This window comes from Staurois parvus, unplaced genomic scaffold (genome assembly GCF_062004578.1).
Source record: "Staurois parvus isolate SC_StPar_1 unplaced genomic scaffold, SC_StPar_1.0 ptg000303l, whole genome shotgun sequence".
NCBI classification, from domain to species: Eukaryota; Metazoa; Chordata; class Amphibia; order Anura; family Ranidae; genus Staurois; species Staurois parvus.
The window spans coordinates 17,702,501-17,718,225 of record NW_028318099.1 but is presented as its reverse complement, the minus strand read 5'-3'; the positions used below and the strand labels follow the sequence as shown (position 1 = coordinate 17,718,225).

Below are 15,725 nucleotides of genomic sequence, written 5' to 3'. Positions count from 1 at the left end.
TTGAAAGTTGTGGAAACATTCAGGAAGGTAAAAACTCAGACTTCATATTAAACATAGGATTTAAAGCTAAAGTTTAATATAATTTTTTTTTTCAGGATACAGCATCATACATATCAATTATTTGTAATGGTGTGTATCCCATTACCTGAAGGTGTCTCCATCTGCTACAAATCTGCCCACCCTCACAGCCATCCGATGCAGTCCTCAGCAGCTGCCTTCTGGCACTGTAAGAGTTAACTGCAGCCTCACCTACACAGAAAAATTGTGCTGCCTGTCTGCTTGTTTCTGCTCTCTCTGCCATTCACAGAACTTGTATTACTTCAACCCCACAATGCGGGGGGAGATTTACTAAAACTGGAGAGTGCAAAATCTGGTGCAGATGACTGCAAGAAATAATATTCACACCATTACACATAACTAATGCGTACTGTATCCCCCCTCCAAAAAAAGATGACCACACTTCAGCTTTAATAGTTGTCTGTGCTATTGGACAATATATAAAGAATAGAGTCAATTACAAACTTCCTATGCCCCCTCTTGTTGGCTCTCTCCCCACACTGGGTGCCAGCCCCTTCAGGAGCACATCCATATTGCCGTCCACTGCAATATTAAATCCAGGACCACACTCTAAACAGATTAATCACATTCCTTAGTAAGCATGCAGGCTACAGCTACAGTGTTCACATCTTATCGATGCCCCTCTGATGCGTTTCACCCTTGTTGGGCTTAGTCGTAGAAAGTCTCTAAAACTAAGCCCAATCAGGGAGGTGTGGCTAAGATGCAGGGGCTGTAACTGAAGCATGCATGCTTACTAACCACTTGCCAACCGCGCTATAGCCGAATGACGGCTACAGCGTGATTGTTCAGTTCTGGGAGGGTTCCCAGAACACACCCTCCTGCGAGTACCCAGCGCTCTCCATGATCACGGTGTCCTATGGACACAGCTGATCACATAATGAGGTAAAAGGCCAATCACAGCGGTCTTTGGACACAGCTGATCACGTGGTAAATGAAACAGCAGATCACAATGTAAATACAGTTGCCGGTTATGCTGTCACATCGTGAGGAAAGTACTGCCGATAACCAGCAAATGACACAGAGCACATCCGCATCAATCATCAGGGCACTGATGATCAGTGCCCAGCAGTGCCACCCACCAGTGCCCGGCAGTAACACCCATCAGTACCACCAATCAGTGCTGCCTATCAGTGCCCATCATTGCTGCATATCAGTGCACCATCATCACTGCCTCCTCATCAATACCCACCAGTGCCACCTCATCAGTGCAGCCTATTAGTGCTGCGTATCCGTGCCATTTCATCAGTGCTGTCTATCAGTGCAGCCTCACCAACACATATCAGTGAAGGAGAAAAATTAGCTGTTTGCAAAATTTTATAATAGAAACTAATTGTTTGCTCTTTTTTGTTTATAGTGCAAATAACAAAAACAACCAGTGGCGATTAAATACCACCAAAAGAAAGCTCTATGTGTATGAAAAAAATTATACAAAATTTCATATGGGTACAATGTTGCATGACCGCGCAGTTGACATTCAAAATGTAACAGCATTGACAGCTGAAAATTGGCCTGGGCACGAAGGGGGTAAAAGTGCCCAGTAGGCAAGTGGCTAAGGAAGGCGATTGGTCTATTTGGAGTGTGGTTCTGGATTTAATATGTTATTGGGAAATTTCAATTCTCATTTCCACAATATTTTGACACAAGGGAAAACAATTTATAAATGTATTTCATAGATGGATTTTAACAGTTTATAAACATTTTCCACCAGTTTTTTTCAACAATTTACCCATTCTAAAGGTTCTTTCACAGTGAAGAATTGTGGTGAAAACACATATGTGTTATGGTGTATTTTTCATGCGTTTTCTGATTGCCTGACTCTAATTATTTGCCTATAAAATATGGACACATGACCCAAAAAGTGCACCATAAATACAACCACAGTGCAGTTTTGATGTGTTTTCCATTCATTTCAATGGAGAGGTGCATTTTGGTGCACTTTCTTAAACATGCACCATAAATGCACCACACCCACAGTGCATTGGTGTGAAGAGTTCCATAGGATTTAAAGAGATATATTTTTCATGCATTTTTGTTCTGCTTTGAAAACATCAAAAGCGCATCAAAAACTGATCAGTGGCTGTAAGGCTTGCACACAGCTGTACAAAGCACATAGCCCGCATAACAACATTTCTTTTGACCCACTGCCACCAACCATTGGTATGCATTAGAAGACACATGTATGAAACGTGAATGTTCCAAATGCAGATAGTGTGCACTTGGAGCAAAAGTCAGTGGACATGTAGGTGCTTTACACAACTGCAATCATCTTTTTTCTTGCATCTCAATTGGCCACTGTACGCTGTGGTATCAGGTCCCAGGAATGTCATTAAGCAGGTGCTGAAATATGCGCAACCACTGTCTGGCAGTGTACATGAAGCTTAAACTTTGTATTATATCTTTTCAATGGATTCAAACTGGTAAAAGGCATTTGCTCAAGGTGGTGTCAGTTTCTACTTTCATAAGTTGTAGGAAAAACAGGCAAAAGTTTACAATGAAATGGAAGTGCAAAGAAATTAATAGCTATCATGTCCAACCTTTATAAATAGGACACGCTTATTATTCAGACTTACTTTTTCTGTATGGCTTCTTGCCTGGAAGAAAGGACTCAAACATGTTAGTGGAAGTTTTGAATCTCTAGCACAAATCATAATACAGAATACAAGACATAACAATGATAACTTACTGGTACTGTAGATGTGTTGTTATAATCGCCATTTTTCGGAGGCTCTGGAAATAATCATTAAAGTGTACATTTATACAAGTTAATAATTCAATCTTGGTAATAAACAGTGACAATCCAGTTTCATTTTCTATTTAATTCAGCAGTTGTATGGACTGCAGATTTTTTTCATAGAATGGTTCACTTTGCATTCACCAATGTGAACTTCCTATTATTGCAATCTATACTCGTTTTCCTTTTTCCAAACTAGAAGATATCTAATGTGACCTCATCTCAAATACTCATGTCAAGTATAAATAAAGGCAATCTTTTTTTTGTTTTGGATAGAGTGGAAAGGGATTAGAACACCTGTCAGGTTTCTATTGCTGCCTGTACCCCCATTTGGGAGATTCACCCTACTTGTGCTGTTTACTGTTATCACTGAGAGTGAAAGTGAAAGAAAATCTCAAAATTTTGGGTTGTCACCGGAACAGTAATAGAAGGAAACTCTTTCAATGGGGGCACTAGTTCTGGGGACCTCAGTGATAACCAGGTATTCCCTGACTTTGGAGGGATTTCCTCACGCTTCCTGTTTTTGCTATGGGACAGGAAGTGAAGGGAAATCTCCCCAATGGAACACAAATGTCAAAACATTTACAACTGATAGTAATGAGCAGAAAGCAATGGGCCTGAGCCAGAGGTGGTGGAACTGAGCTCCTTAGGAGTTGAATGTAAATAGGCAGGGCTTGATAGATCTGCCAGCTAGGTCACATCATATCAGTCTGATATAGACTTTTTTCCGTTAATTGTTTCAGATCAGGTTAACGATCTCTGTGGCTCCAACGGTTTCAGATTCTACACTTCATACTGGAGCTGCACATAAAAAAAGAGAAAAAAATCCACACCAAACATGATTCATAAAGAGCAACCCCTGGTTCACACCAATGTGTTTTTTAGTGCTTTTTTGCACTACAGTCCATTTAACATGGTTTCCTAAGGGATATGTTCACTTCTATACTTTTTTGAGCTGCTGTGTTTTGGGAAAGGGTCAGGGATTTTTCAAATGCAAAAAAGCAGCATTTTTGCTACAACAGAGTTCAATGGAGAAGCTGCTGAAACGCATGTAGTGAGTCTTTACCACGTTTGTGTTTTTTTTCTGCTAAGCAACAAAAAAAAAAAAAAAACAGCTGAAAAAATACCAAAACGCTGCAAAAACACCCGTGTAAAAACGCAAAGCACAGTGCAAAAAGCATTATAAAATGGATCAAAAGCAAAATGTATAGGTGTGAACTAAGGAAGTAAAACACAGTTGCTTGGCATGGATAGAGTGGAGATGGATTAGAACACCTATAAGGTTTTCACTGCAGTCTGCAGTCCCCGTAAGGGAGATTCGCCCTCTCCATTTGTCCTGTTTACCATTAGCCTCAAAAGTGAAAGTAAAAGAAACCCCAAAATGATGGGTTGTCCCCAGAAAAGGAGAGGAGGTCTTCCAATGAGGACACTAGTTCAGACATTATTGGCAGGTTCGACAGGTATGTCCTGTACTTGCTGAAAATGTTTATAGCCTTAAATATACTAATGCAACTACCAAATCTAAGAACTGGTAATCCACAATATAAAAGGATGTTTGAATTGTAGCTGTGCAGAAACTGTAATTAGTACATTTCTCTTCAGCATATTGTGTGATTGTATTTACTTACATCTTCCGAATGTAAAATGGCATCTTCTTGCATCACCATATTTCTGGCAGCATGGCCAAGAAACTGAAAAAAAAATAAAATAAATAAAAATGTATTTTTCCAAATGCTTACAAACTACAGTATACCTGGACTCTAAAGATGTAGCTTGGGGTTCACAGCAACCTTGATTTCTTTAAGCTACAATTCATTATACCTCTACAGCAGTGGTTCCCAATCTCAGTCCTCAAGAACCCCCAACAGTGCATGTTTTCAGGATTTCTTTCATGGTTGCTTTAAAACATTGACAAAGGCTTGGTATCCATGACAGCTATTTTTTCTAAGGGAAATTGCTAAAACATGGCCTGTTGGGGGAACTCAAACCAGTTGAAAATCCTGTTTTTTTATTCTAAAATAAGAAACAGGTGTATACTTACCTGCTCTGTGCAATAGTGTTGCACAGAGTGGTCCCTTACCCCTTCTTCTGGGGTTCCCCATCGGCGCTGTCCGCTCCTCCTCTTCTTTGAGTGCTCCTATAGCAAGCCGACTACCGCGGGGGCATTTGTGGGGGTGCATTCCTGAGTTGGGCTGTGTGTCCATAGACACACACACAGCATGGCTTGGTTCCATCTTCCACTCCCTTCTCACTGGTGTTGACTGACAGCAGCAGGAGCCAATAGCTCCTGTTGATCTCAGAGTCTCCTATGAGAGCTGAAATAAGAAGAGCTGCTACAGACAGGCACAGAACTGGACTGAGAATGGACTCGGGTAAGTGTTTAAGGGGGAGGGGCTGGGGGGAGCTGCTATTGAAAGGTTTTTTACTTTTATGCATTAAAGTAAAAAAAAAAAAGTTTGCCTTTAGAACCACTTTAAGGCTTCTATCACACCAGATGCAGTGGCACTGCGCTGGATGGTTATTTCAGCGCAGTTCCACCACATGGCAATGCAAAATGCCTTGTCTCCTGTGTTCCCGATTCACATCACTGCAGTGCATGTACTATTTTTTTTTTCGTGCAGCGCAAGACGATGCACTGTGTGGCAGCCAACTGAACTTTAAGAAACGTCTCTGTGACATTTCAATAAAGTTCATTTTAAAAAATGGAATGGTGCTAACAGAGCGGTGTTTTCCACCAGACCTCACCACACACCAGCCGCTGCATTATAAAGCACTGACTGCTGTGAATGGACCACAAGGACTGATGTTGGGGGAACCACTGCTCTACAAATCATTTGTGAAGAACTGTTCATTGTATGAATTTGCAACTATACCAGAAAGTGGTATTTAAAATTCTGCAGTAGAAAAAAAAAAAAGAAAGCCGGGGCCTGATTGGTTTCTGTATTCATATCAAGAATCTCTATTACAGATGGTTTTGATACAAAAAAACAAAAACAAAAAAAGAATCTTTATTACAGATGGTTTTGATACAAAAAAAAAACAAGACAACTTCACATCTGGACATCGCAGCTGGACAATTCATTCCTATGGATGGCAGTGTTCTCCACAAGTATAGCAGTTAGGCTGAGGGGCCTTTACAGGACAATGGCAATCAAAGTGAAGTTGTCCTTTAACTGGTTCCTGACCGCCCTATAGCAGAAATACTGCTATAGGGTGGCACGGGTGCGCAGAATCACGTATATATGCATGATTTTGCATTTCTGGGTAGGGGGCGTCCGTCAATGACTGGGTCCCGGCCAGTGATTATTCATCAGCGCCCAGTGATTACTGAGGAGCTCCGACGGGGAGGAGAAATGTTTTGTTCACTGTGATAGCTCAGGCACACTGGTTTATTTATTTCAGGTACTTATATAGTGCTGTCAATTTATGCAGCACTTTTCATATATATTGTACATTCACATCAGTCCCTAACCCTCAGGGGATGTACAATCTAAGGTCCCTAACTCACATTCATACATACACATACTAGGGCCAATTTAGGCAGGAACCAATTAACCTACCAGCATGTCTTTGAAGTGTGGGAGGAAACCGGAGTACCCGGAGGAAACCCATGCAAGCACAAGGAAAATATGCAAACTCCAGGCAGGTGGTGCCATGGTTGGGATTTGAACCAGAGACCCTAGCACTGCCAGGTGGAAATGCTAACCATTTAGCCACTGTGTTGCCCATACTGACTTGAATCAGCACAGCCATCCAAAGCAGTGTGCTTACAGTGAAGCACACTAACACTGCCCCCTAGTAAAACACTCCCAACACACAGTTAACCCTTTGAGTGCCCTTCATGTTAACCCCTTCCTGCCCAGTGCCGTTAGTACAGTGTTAGTACTTTTTTGTAACACTAATCACTGTATTGGTGTCGCTGGGGAAGTCAGTTCCCCCCAGTGACAGAATGCTCATCGTAGTCCCACAGTCTCGCTATAAGTTGCTAATTACTAGTAAAAATAAAAATCCCAGTATATATACCGCCATTTGTAAACGCTAGACCTTTCATGTAAACCAATTAAATTACAGGTATTGTTTTTTTTTTGGTTTTTTTTGCAAAGACATGTAGCAGAATACATTTTGGCCTAAATTCATGATGAAATTTGATTTTTAAATTTTTTTCACTGTACACGTTTAATAGTAAAAAGTCAAAAATATTTTTTTTCCTCAAAATTGTCAGTCTTTTTTTTTTATAGAGCAAAAAATAAAAATACACAGGCAATCAAATACTGCCGAAAGAAAGCTCAATTCATGGGGAAAAAGGAACGTAAATTTCATTTTGGTGCAGCGTTGCATGACCGCGCAATTGTCAGTTAAAGTGACGCAGTGCTGTAATGCAAAAAATGGCCTGGTCAGGAAGGGGTGGAAATCCTCAGGAGGGCGAGTGGTTACCTGATGATCACAAAGATGAGAGGCTTTCATTTAATTTGCTTCTTCTTAGTATCAATGACAAAAAAAAATAAAAGTATGTTTGACTATTCCGCATCCTTTCCATGGTTTGACAGGTAGAAGAATGACGGTTTAATAATGAATGTACAATCACGACCATGCCTCCATATATATATAATTAGTGTATAATATGCAATAACTGAATATCTTCCCCTATCCAGGAACAGGTCGTCCATACTAAAGCCTGTCTATATACATGACTTCCCATTTATACTGCACAGACTGTCTGCTCTATAGCCCCGCCTCCTTCCTCCAGGCCCTGCCCCCGGTCCCCAGCCGGAAGCCGCCCCTCACCTCGGAACTCCGCGATCCTTTCAGCACCTGTTTGGTGAGGGCGATGACGTCAGCCCCGCATGTGCTGACCTTCTCGGTGAGCAGTCCCTTCACCGACTGCCCGTATTTTGTCTGGCCATCCGCGGACGCCGCCATTTTTGCCACCGTTTCCCTCTCCATCATAAGTACGGCTCACGGCGCGGCTCAAAAAGGCTCGCAAAGCGAAAAGCGGAGGGAGGAGCCAGAACTTTACATTCAGCCTGCTGACCTGTGCTCCAACAAATCGCGTGATAGGAGGAGGATAAGGGGCGTGTCCCTGTAGTCGAATGGAGAGAGTGGAGGAAGGAGTTACAGTACTGAAGGCAACCCGTCTAGTGTTCGGTGTGTGGATGGAGTGGACAGGGGTTAGGACATCTGGCAGGTTTCTATTGCTACCTCTATGTCTGGAAATTACATTCACCCTCTCTATGTCACTTGATGACCATCATCATCACCGAAGGTGAAAGAAAAGCCCAAATTGTGGATCGTCCACAGAACAAGAATTGAGGGGAAATACTTCAGTGGGACACTAGTTCTGGTGACAATCAGGAATTCCCTCAATTTGGAGCACTTTTCACTTCCTGTTTTGGAAATGGAGCAGGAAGTGAAGGGAAGTCTCCCCCATGGAACACAGATGGCAAAAAAAAAATCTCTGACAGGTAAGGGTAGATTTAGAAACGAGTCTAAATCTCCCTTGCCTCTGAAGCCCAATCCGCGTAAGGATCGCATTTCAGAGGCTACTGACAGGCAGTGAGGAAGGAATGCAACGCCTCTTCACCGGCTGTTTTAACCCCATTTCTGCCAAAAATTGCGCCACAACCACATGCATTGCAGGGCGTTTGCGGTGCTTCCCCATCGATTTCCATGTGAAGCATTCAGTGGGCTTGACGCCTGATAAATGATCCATGTCGGGTCAACACTGCCGTGGCCGCAGAGCATCACAACCATGGTGTGAAAATATCCCTGTCCACTGCATATTGCAGCTTAAGGAGGGGAGGGGGTTGTCAGGTGGCCAACTGCTAGTCTAAACAAGGTTCTCCCTTATGTGATCCAAAATGGGGAAAAAGGTTTGACTTAAAGTGGAAGTCCACTCAAATCCTAACTATATATATCATATATATAATAATACATCCTGTATAATAATATTAGCAACGTGTTGCATTGTTGTATCTATATGAATCATATAAAACAGCATATGTGTGAAAAAACGTTCACCTAAAAAGTCCCAAAGTGATTAATATATAAATACATCCTCTAGTGAGATCCACCATTTGCAAGTTTTCTTCACCATCCACAGTGTTGCCACCACCATATCAACACGCTTACCAGATACTAAGGCCCCTTTCACACTAGTGGGCTGATCAGGTTCTATTGTCAGTTTTTCAGGTGGACCCGATCGGACCCTCCAGTCTCCTCTATGGAGCGGCAGGTGTAAATGGACAGGTGTCTGTTTACACCCGCTTACATCAGATCCTATCCCTTATAAACAGATGAATGGGGATCCATTGCCCATCCCTCTGGTGGAACAGATTGGATGGCAGTCAGGTGTAAACGCGCAGGCGGTCTGTTTATATCCGACCTCCCATAGAGGAAAGCGGGTTGTGTCTGTGTCTGCTCTGCATAAGCGTAGCAGACACAGTACAGCCATCTGCCGGATTAGTGCACAAATCGCCTACTGAGCAAGTGGACTCCAGTGGAGCCCGTCCCATGTGGAAGGGGCCTAAGACCTCATGTTAAAGGAGGTCTAATATCTCTTGCAACTTGTCATCAGACCAGGCCCAACTCCAGGCAAAATTATTTTTTTACATGCAGCGGGGCTCTGCCTGCATTGCACGGGTCAACTGCTTGGTTTTTTTCCTCAGTATCAGCAGAAAGCTCATACCTGAGCTGCCAATCATTCAGAAAACTGCACTCCCCCACGTTGCAGTAGTGGTCTGTTCCTGTCTATGGAGCATGCTGATGTCACGAACAGTCAATTTTCAAGACCGCTTGAGCGTGGGGGTGCCAGACAGGTCTGGTGCGGGGAGGATTGGCAGATCAGGTAAGTATATCTCTCTGCAGTCCTTTCCGCTAGAACAAAACAAGAAGTTTTTAACTGGAGTCCTTATTTATGGCTTTCACAGCAGGATGAATGATGGACCCACAGCTGAACATGATATAGTATAAAGATCTATCTCAAGCACAGAGAAGGAGATGGGGAAGCCACATAGTGTAGTATATCCAAAAACACTTTATTAAAAGTCCATCAACATATAAGAGCAGCAATAGGTGAAGAACACAGCTAACAATGCCCAACTGAGCTGGCTTGATGATGTCACCACCACCCTGCCCTAACTATATTCTAAGCCTACTCTATATATATAACATGTAAAAGGAAAGATTTCTGTGCTTACCTATTCTGAAGTTCCTCTGGTCCTGTTACATGATAGGGTCCCAGCTTCAGTGTAGAGCATGGGTGTCAAACTGGTGGCCCTCCAGCTGTTGCCAAACTACAAGTCCCATGAGGCATTGCAAGACTGACAGTTACAAGCATGACTCCGAAAGGCAGAGGCATGATGGGACCCCTGGTCTTGTATTGAACTGTATTGTTGCTGTATTGTCTCCCGTTATATTGTAAAGTGCTGAGCAAAGTGTTGGCGCTATATAAATCCTGTATAATAATAATAATAATGTTAAAGGGGCCATAGTGCCAGAAAAATGTCCTTATTGATTTACTTAAATCTGGCTGAAGCCAGTGTTGGACTTTTTCATTTTAGCATGGTCTGATACATCACTGGGCCTTTGTACAAATAGCCAATGCTGCAAAAGGACCAAGCTTTACTTATATAAATTTGAGCACTATTGAGTTTTATGCAATATGGGAACATTTTCTTTATATTGAAATTAAAATAAAAATGTATCATAGTAATTAAGAGGCTTGTACATGAAAATTCTGTTGACGAGAATGTTTGTTGGTTGCCTATCTCAACCAATAAGATTCAAACAATAATTTCTGCAGTGCAGAGTTAAAAATGTACAAGGTCTTTGATAGGTCAGTGGGTCAGTAGCATCAAAGAGCCACAGCTCTGTAGTAGAAGAGTCCATTGCTGTGTTCTTTAAAACAGAAATGTCTCAATTTTGGTTGTATCGCCCATGTTATATCTTTGTCAAAATAATGCAAAATGTCCAACCTGTTCAATTGCTGTATTTTCCACAGGAATATGACTCTAAATTAACTGGCTGAATATGCCTACCCATGGGGTGAGTTATTTTGCATACAATATGATTAGTTAATTTTGGATAGAGTGGAGAGGAGTTAGAACACCTGTCGGGTTTATAGGTCTGTCTGTGCCCCTGATAGGGAGATTCACCCTCTCTGTTTGTCCTGCTTACCATTCTCTGAGAGAGTGAAAAAAAATCTGAAATTTTTGGTTGTCACCTGGACAGGAATAGTGGAGATATCTTCCAATAGAAACACTAGTTCTGGAGACATCCAGGAATTCTTTCACTTTTGAGGGATTTCCTCCCACTTCCTGTTTTGCTACAGTACAGGAAGTGTAGGGAAATCTCCACATTGGGACACAGATGGCAAAAAACACTGACTGGAGTTACCAATCCTCCCTTACGCTATTCAAATTTAACTTCAAAATGTTCCCTTTAATTCTTAATATTAAGTTTTTTTAGATCATACATAGTTACATTGTTAGTCTGGCTGAACAAATGACAAGTCGATCCAGTTCAACTAATAGAAGTGGAGAAAAACGTATTCAATCCCAAATACACAATCCTATACCCACAGTTGATCCAAAGAAAGGCGAAAACCCCAATAAAGCATGATCCAATTTGCTCCTGCAGGAAAAAAAAATATCCTTCCTGGATATTCCCTGGATTAACTTTACCTATAAATTTTAGTATCCAGTTATATTTTGTGCATTTAGGAAAGAATCCAGGCCTTTTTTAACACAATCTACTGGAATGGCCAGAACCAACTCTTGAGGGAGTCTATTCCACATTTTCACAGCTCTTACTGTGAAGAAGCCTTCCCATATTTGGAGATTAAATCTCTTTTCCTCCAGATGTAAAAAGTTCCCCCTTGTCCTCAGTGATGACCTTACAATGAATGACTCAACATCAAGTTCACTATATGGACCACTTATGTAATTACATATGGTGATCATGAAAACTGAAAAGAAAACATTGGCACAGGCTGAATATTTTTTATGATTTTGATGGAGATGTAACATGGCGGTACAACTAAACAGTTATTAGATGGCAGTCTAATTTAAGAAGCAAATTGGAAAATCAGTCAAATGATGATATTTTGAGATCAGTTGTATATTCAACTGCTGTTTTGATCTTTATTTCAATGTAGAATAGAACAGGAGGTACAGTATTTTTAGTATATCTAAAGACATTTGAAAGTAAGAGAAAATATTAAAAACATATATATAGAAAATAGTGAAACATTGATGTATGGTTGTTTGGCCATTATAACACAATAGGGTTGATTTACTAAAGGCAAACAGACAGTTCACTTTGCAAGGGAAGCTGCGCATTGCAAGGGGAATTTGTAATGAGAACTCTGCTGACTTCCATCATCCAATTATGTGAAAGCAAAAAATAAATTTTTTAAAATTTTATTTTCCTTCCATTTGATTGGGTATTTTTTGCAAAGTGAAAGTTCACCTCATTTACTAGGTTCTGGGAAAAATACCCTTGCAAAGTGTAATTTCAGTTGCAAAATGAACAGCCTATTTACCTTTTGTAAATCAACTCTACTGTTTCTTTCACTTATTCAGAAGCTAGGATCTCAGAAAGTGTGTAATAAGTGCAATTGACTTATTTTATTACTCAGACTCAGGAATGCCTGAAGGAGAAGACAGAGTGTTTGAGCAGTCTAGGGGTTAATAATCAGTTGGCTCTGATTGGCTGCAGGGAAAAGTTTCCATAATATATATTTGGCAAGAACACTGAAGAGGCCACTTCAAGGTAGTTAAGACTCCAGCATGATTGTGTGGCTTGGCTGTGCTTTGCTTCTAGTCTCAGTGCTATTCCTCATCTCTGTCTGGAGAATGGGATTCAGGTGCCATGGAGATATAAAGTACCCCAAGAGCTTACCATCATTGCCTGTCATCGGGAGTTTACTTCACCTTGGAAATAATCTGCCTCCACACCTCCTCTTCTGTAGCCTACAGAAGAAGTATGGTAGCCTGTACTCCTTTATGATGGGTTCCCACTATGTGGTTGTAGTGAATAACCATGAGGATGCCAGAGAGGTCTTGCTGAAGAAGGGCAAAACATTTGGAGGAAGACCCCGCACAGTGAGTATCACAAAACCCAGAGGTGTGCAACCTCAGGATGCCAAATAGGATCCCAGTGTTTGTTTTTAGGTTTCACAATTTATTTGATACCATATACATTCTATTGGTCTGTGTTTAATTTCCCAAAGCTATAGCCTTAAAACTATAGCAAACTGAGTTCTGGGCCCACAATATAAAAGGTGGAGTGCCCTTGGCAAAAAAACCACACACACGCCACTAAGGAGAGAAGTTGGCTAGTTTAGTAAGATCCAAAGTTCAAAAGCTGTGTTCTAAATTAGGGGTGTCCAACCTGTGGTCCACAGGCTTATGCGGCCCAAGACAGCTATGAATGCAGCCCAAAATAAAATTGTCAATTTTTTATTTATTTTAAGAAATGCATTTTCTGCAGCACCTATATTTGTAAACATCTATTTTCAAGGATGAAGAACACAAGGGGCAAATTTAGAACCAGTGGGTACACTGTAGTCATAAAGAGATGATCATGGTCAGCAACAATACTCAGGTAGGCCGTGGTGTTTAAACAATGCTCAATTGGTACGAAGGGGCCCAAAGTGTGCCAAGAAAATATCCCCAACACCATTACACCACCACCACCCTCAGCCTGAACCGTTGATACAAGGCAGGATAGATCAATGCTTTCATGTTCCAAATTCTGACCCTGCCATCTGAATGTCGCAGCTGAAATCGAGACTCATTTTTCCAATTTTGGTGAGCATGTGTGAATTGTAGCCTCTGTTTCCTGTTCCTAGCTGACAGGAGTGGCACCTGTATGGTCTTCTGCTGCTGTAGTCCATTTGCTTCGAGGTTCGATGTGTTGTGCGTTCAGAGATGGTATTCAGCATACCTTGGTTGTAACAAGTGGTTATTTGAGTTACTGTTGACTTTCCATCATCTTGAACCAATCTGCCCATTCTCCTCTGACCTCTGACATCAACAAGGCATTTTCATCTACACAACTGATACTCACTAGATATTTTCTCTTTTTCGGACCATTCTCTGCAAACCCATCTGGCACCAACAACAATGTCATGTTCAAAGTCATCTAAATCCCCTTTCTTCCCCATTCTGATGCTCAGCTTGAACTTCAGCAAGTTGTCTTCACCACAGCTAGATGCCTAAATGCATTGAGGTGCTGACATGTGTACCTAATAAAGTGGCCGGTGAGTGTAGGCGCATTGTGGTTGATTTACAGAAGGCAAATAGTCTGTGCACTGCAAGTCCACTTCAAGGGCAGTTGCTCGAGATCTGAGGGGAAGCACTGCAATGAAGGGATGCTCTGCTGATTTCTGTCTATCATGTGATTGGGTATTCTTTGCAAAGTGAATCTTTACCTCTTTTACTAAACTCTGGAGTAACTGCACAGTATATTTGCCTTCAGTAAATCAACCCCATTATCAATGTCAGTGATCGTTAATTTGATCTGCCCAACTTCTTCTGCTCATCAGCTATCCTTATTGTAAGTGTATTTTATGTGTGGCCCAAGGCAGTTCTTCTTCTTCCAGTGTGGCCCAGGAAAGTCAAAAGGTTGGACACCCCTGGTCTAAATAGTAACCATCCAGATCTCATCTCTTTACAGTAAACTGAATGTAAATTGGTTGCTGTACTTTACCATATTCTGTACTTCCTAGAATTTGGTAAGCCCTAGGACTCATTCACACCAGAATATGCTGCGATAACCTGCTTACAAGAAAAAAATTGCTCCTGCTTCATTTTTCTTTAACTCAACGCACATTTTGCATTGTATTGTGCTGCAGTGCTCTGTAGCAAAATGAATGTCACCTCAACACGTTGCACTGTGCTTCGTATGCTACTGTGCATTGCAGGAATGCATGCATTATACTGCTCATTATCACAGCACAGCGATGTGAACAGATGTCTAAGGATATGATTACATTACCAGTTCTTATTTCGCAATAAGCTCCAGCCTCCTGTACATGTCAGCAATAAAACCACAAGAACCTATAACATCGATAGGGAGAAAGTTCCTTCATTCAAATATGTATCTCATTAACAGTAATAATAAAGATCCCGTGGATCTAAAATAGGTCTGTATTTCCTGAAACCTGAAATGGACAGTTGTTGAATACAACAATACAAACAGTTTTCATGAAAGACAAGAAATAAAACTCAATTTTGTGGCTATAATTGTGCTATTACATATTACTCATAAACTGTTTTATAGATAAGAGTTTTATTTTTTATAATGACATTGGATGAACACAAAAAACTTACCAGCAGATAGTTAAAAACTATCTGCCCGGTGCTCGGAACTGCATGTCCTGGGCATCTGGAAATATGAATTGAAAATCCCTGCAGAGAGCCAGATTTATGGCTGGCTTCCTGTCGATCAGTCTTGCAAAAGAACATTACATACCATTATTTTTGTTGTTGTCTTTTGGCAGTTACTGTAGAGCAATGGGCTACAAGCAAACATACACTCTTGTTAAAGGGCTGGCATGTTAAAAAAAAATAATATTTTACTAATGTATAGAGTCTGGTATCCTGAGTCAGCACCTGATTTTTTGTATGTGAAAGATATTCCAACAGAGATGTCCTTGCCACAGTTCCCAACTCTGTTCCTGTCCACCTGAGAATTTTGGGTGCCCCTACCCAACTTTACATGTTTCAGAACCAGGGGCGGACTGACCATTTGGAAACTCGGGCACTGCCCGAGGGCCTGGGGTCAGTAGGGGGCCCCATGAGATTCCCCTGGTACCTTTTTCATAGGCTTTTTTGAGTTTGGGCAAGGACACAGGGGCCCCATGATCCCCTATTGCCCGGGGGCCCAATGAATTATCAGTCCGCCCCTGTTC

At 41.5% G+C, this 15,725-nt stretch overlaps 2 protein-coding genes across 5 annotated transcripts in view; one reads left to right on the top strand and one right to left on the bottom strand.

Moving 5' to 3' along the window:
- Nucleotides 1-7,798, bottom strand: part of BORCS7 (BLOC-1 related complex subunit 7) — a 29,369-nt gene extending 21,571 nt beyond the window's left edge. For 2 of the 4 annotated variants that reach the window (XM_089683310.1, XM_089683312.1), the window contains exons 1-4: nt 7,595-7,798; nt 4,438-4,500; nt 2,762-2,805; nt 2,649-2,669 (exon numbers count right to left, since the gene is read on the bottom strand). In XM_089683310.1, the coding sequence (XP_089539436.1) occupies nt 2,649-2,669; nt 2,762-2,805; nt 4,438-4,500; nt 7,595-7,756 (290 nt within the window). In that variant the 5' untranslated portion in view covers nt 7,757-7,798. The remainder of the gene's footprint in view (nt 1-2,648; nt 2,670-2,761; nt 2,806-4,437; nt 4,501-7,594) is intronic. The other 2 variants (XM_089683313.1, XM_089683314.1) reach the window with 2 other exon arrangements.
- A 4,762-nt stretch (nt 7,799-12,560) lies between these two features.
- CYP17A1 (cytochrome P450 family 17 subfamily A member 1) overlaps nt 12,561-15,725 on the top strand; it is a 38,399-nt gene continuing 35,234 nt past the window's right edge. Inside the window, exon 1 of the mRNA XM_089683309.1 lies at nt 12,561-12,912. Within this exon, the coding sequence (XP_089539435.1) occupies nt 12,598-12,912 (315 nt within the window). The 5' untranslated portion in view covers nt 12,561-12,597. The remainder of the gene's footprint in view (nt 12,913-15,725) is intronic.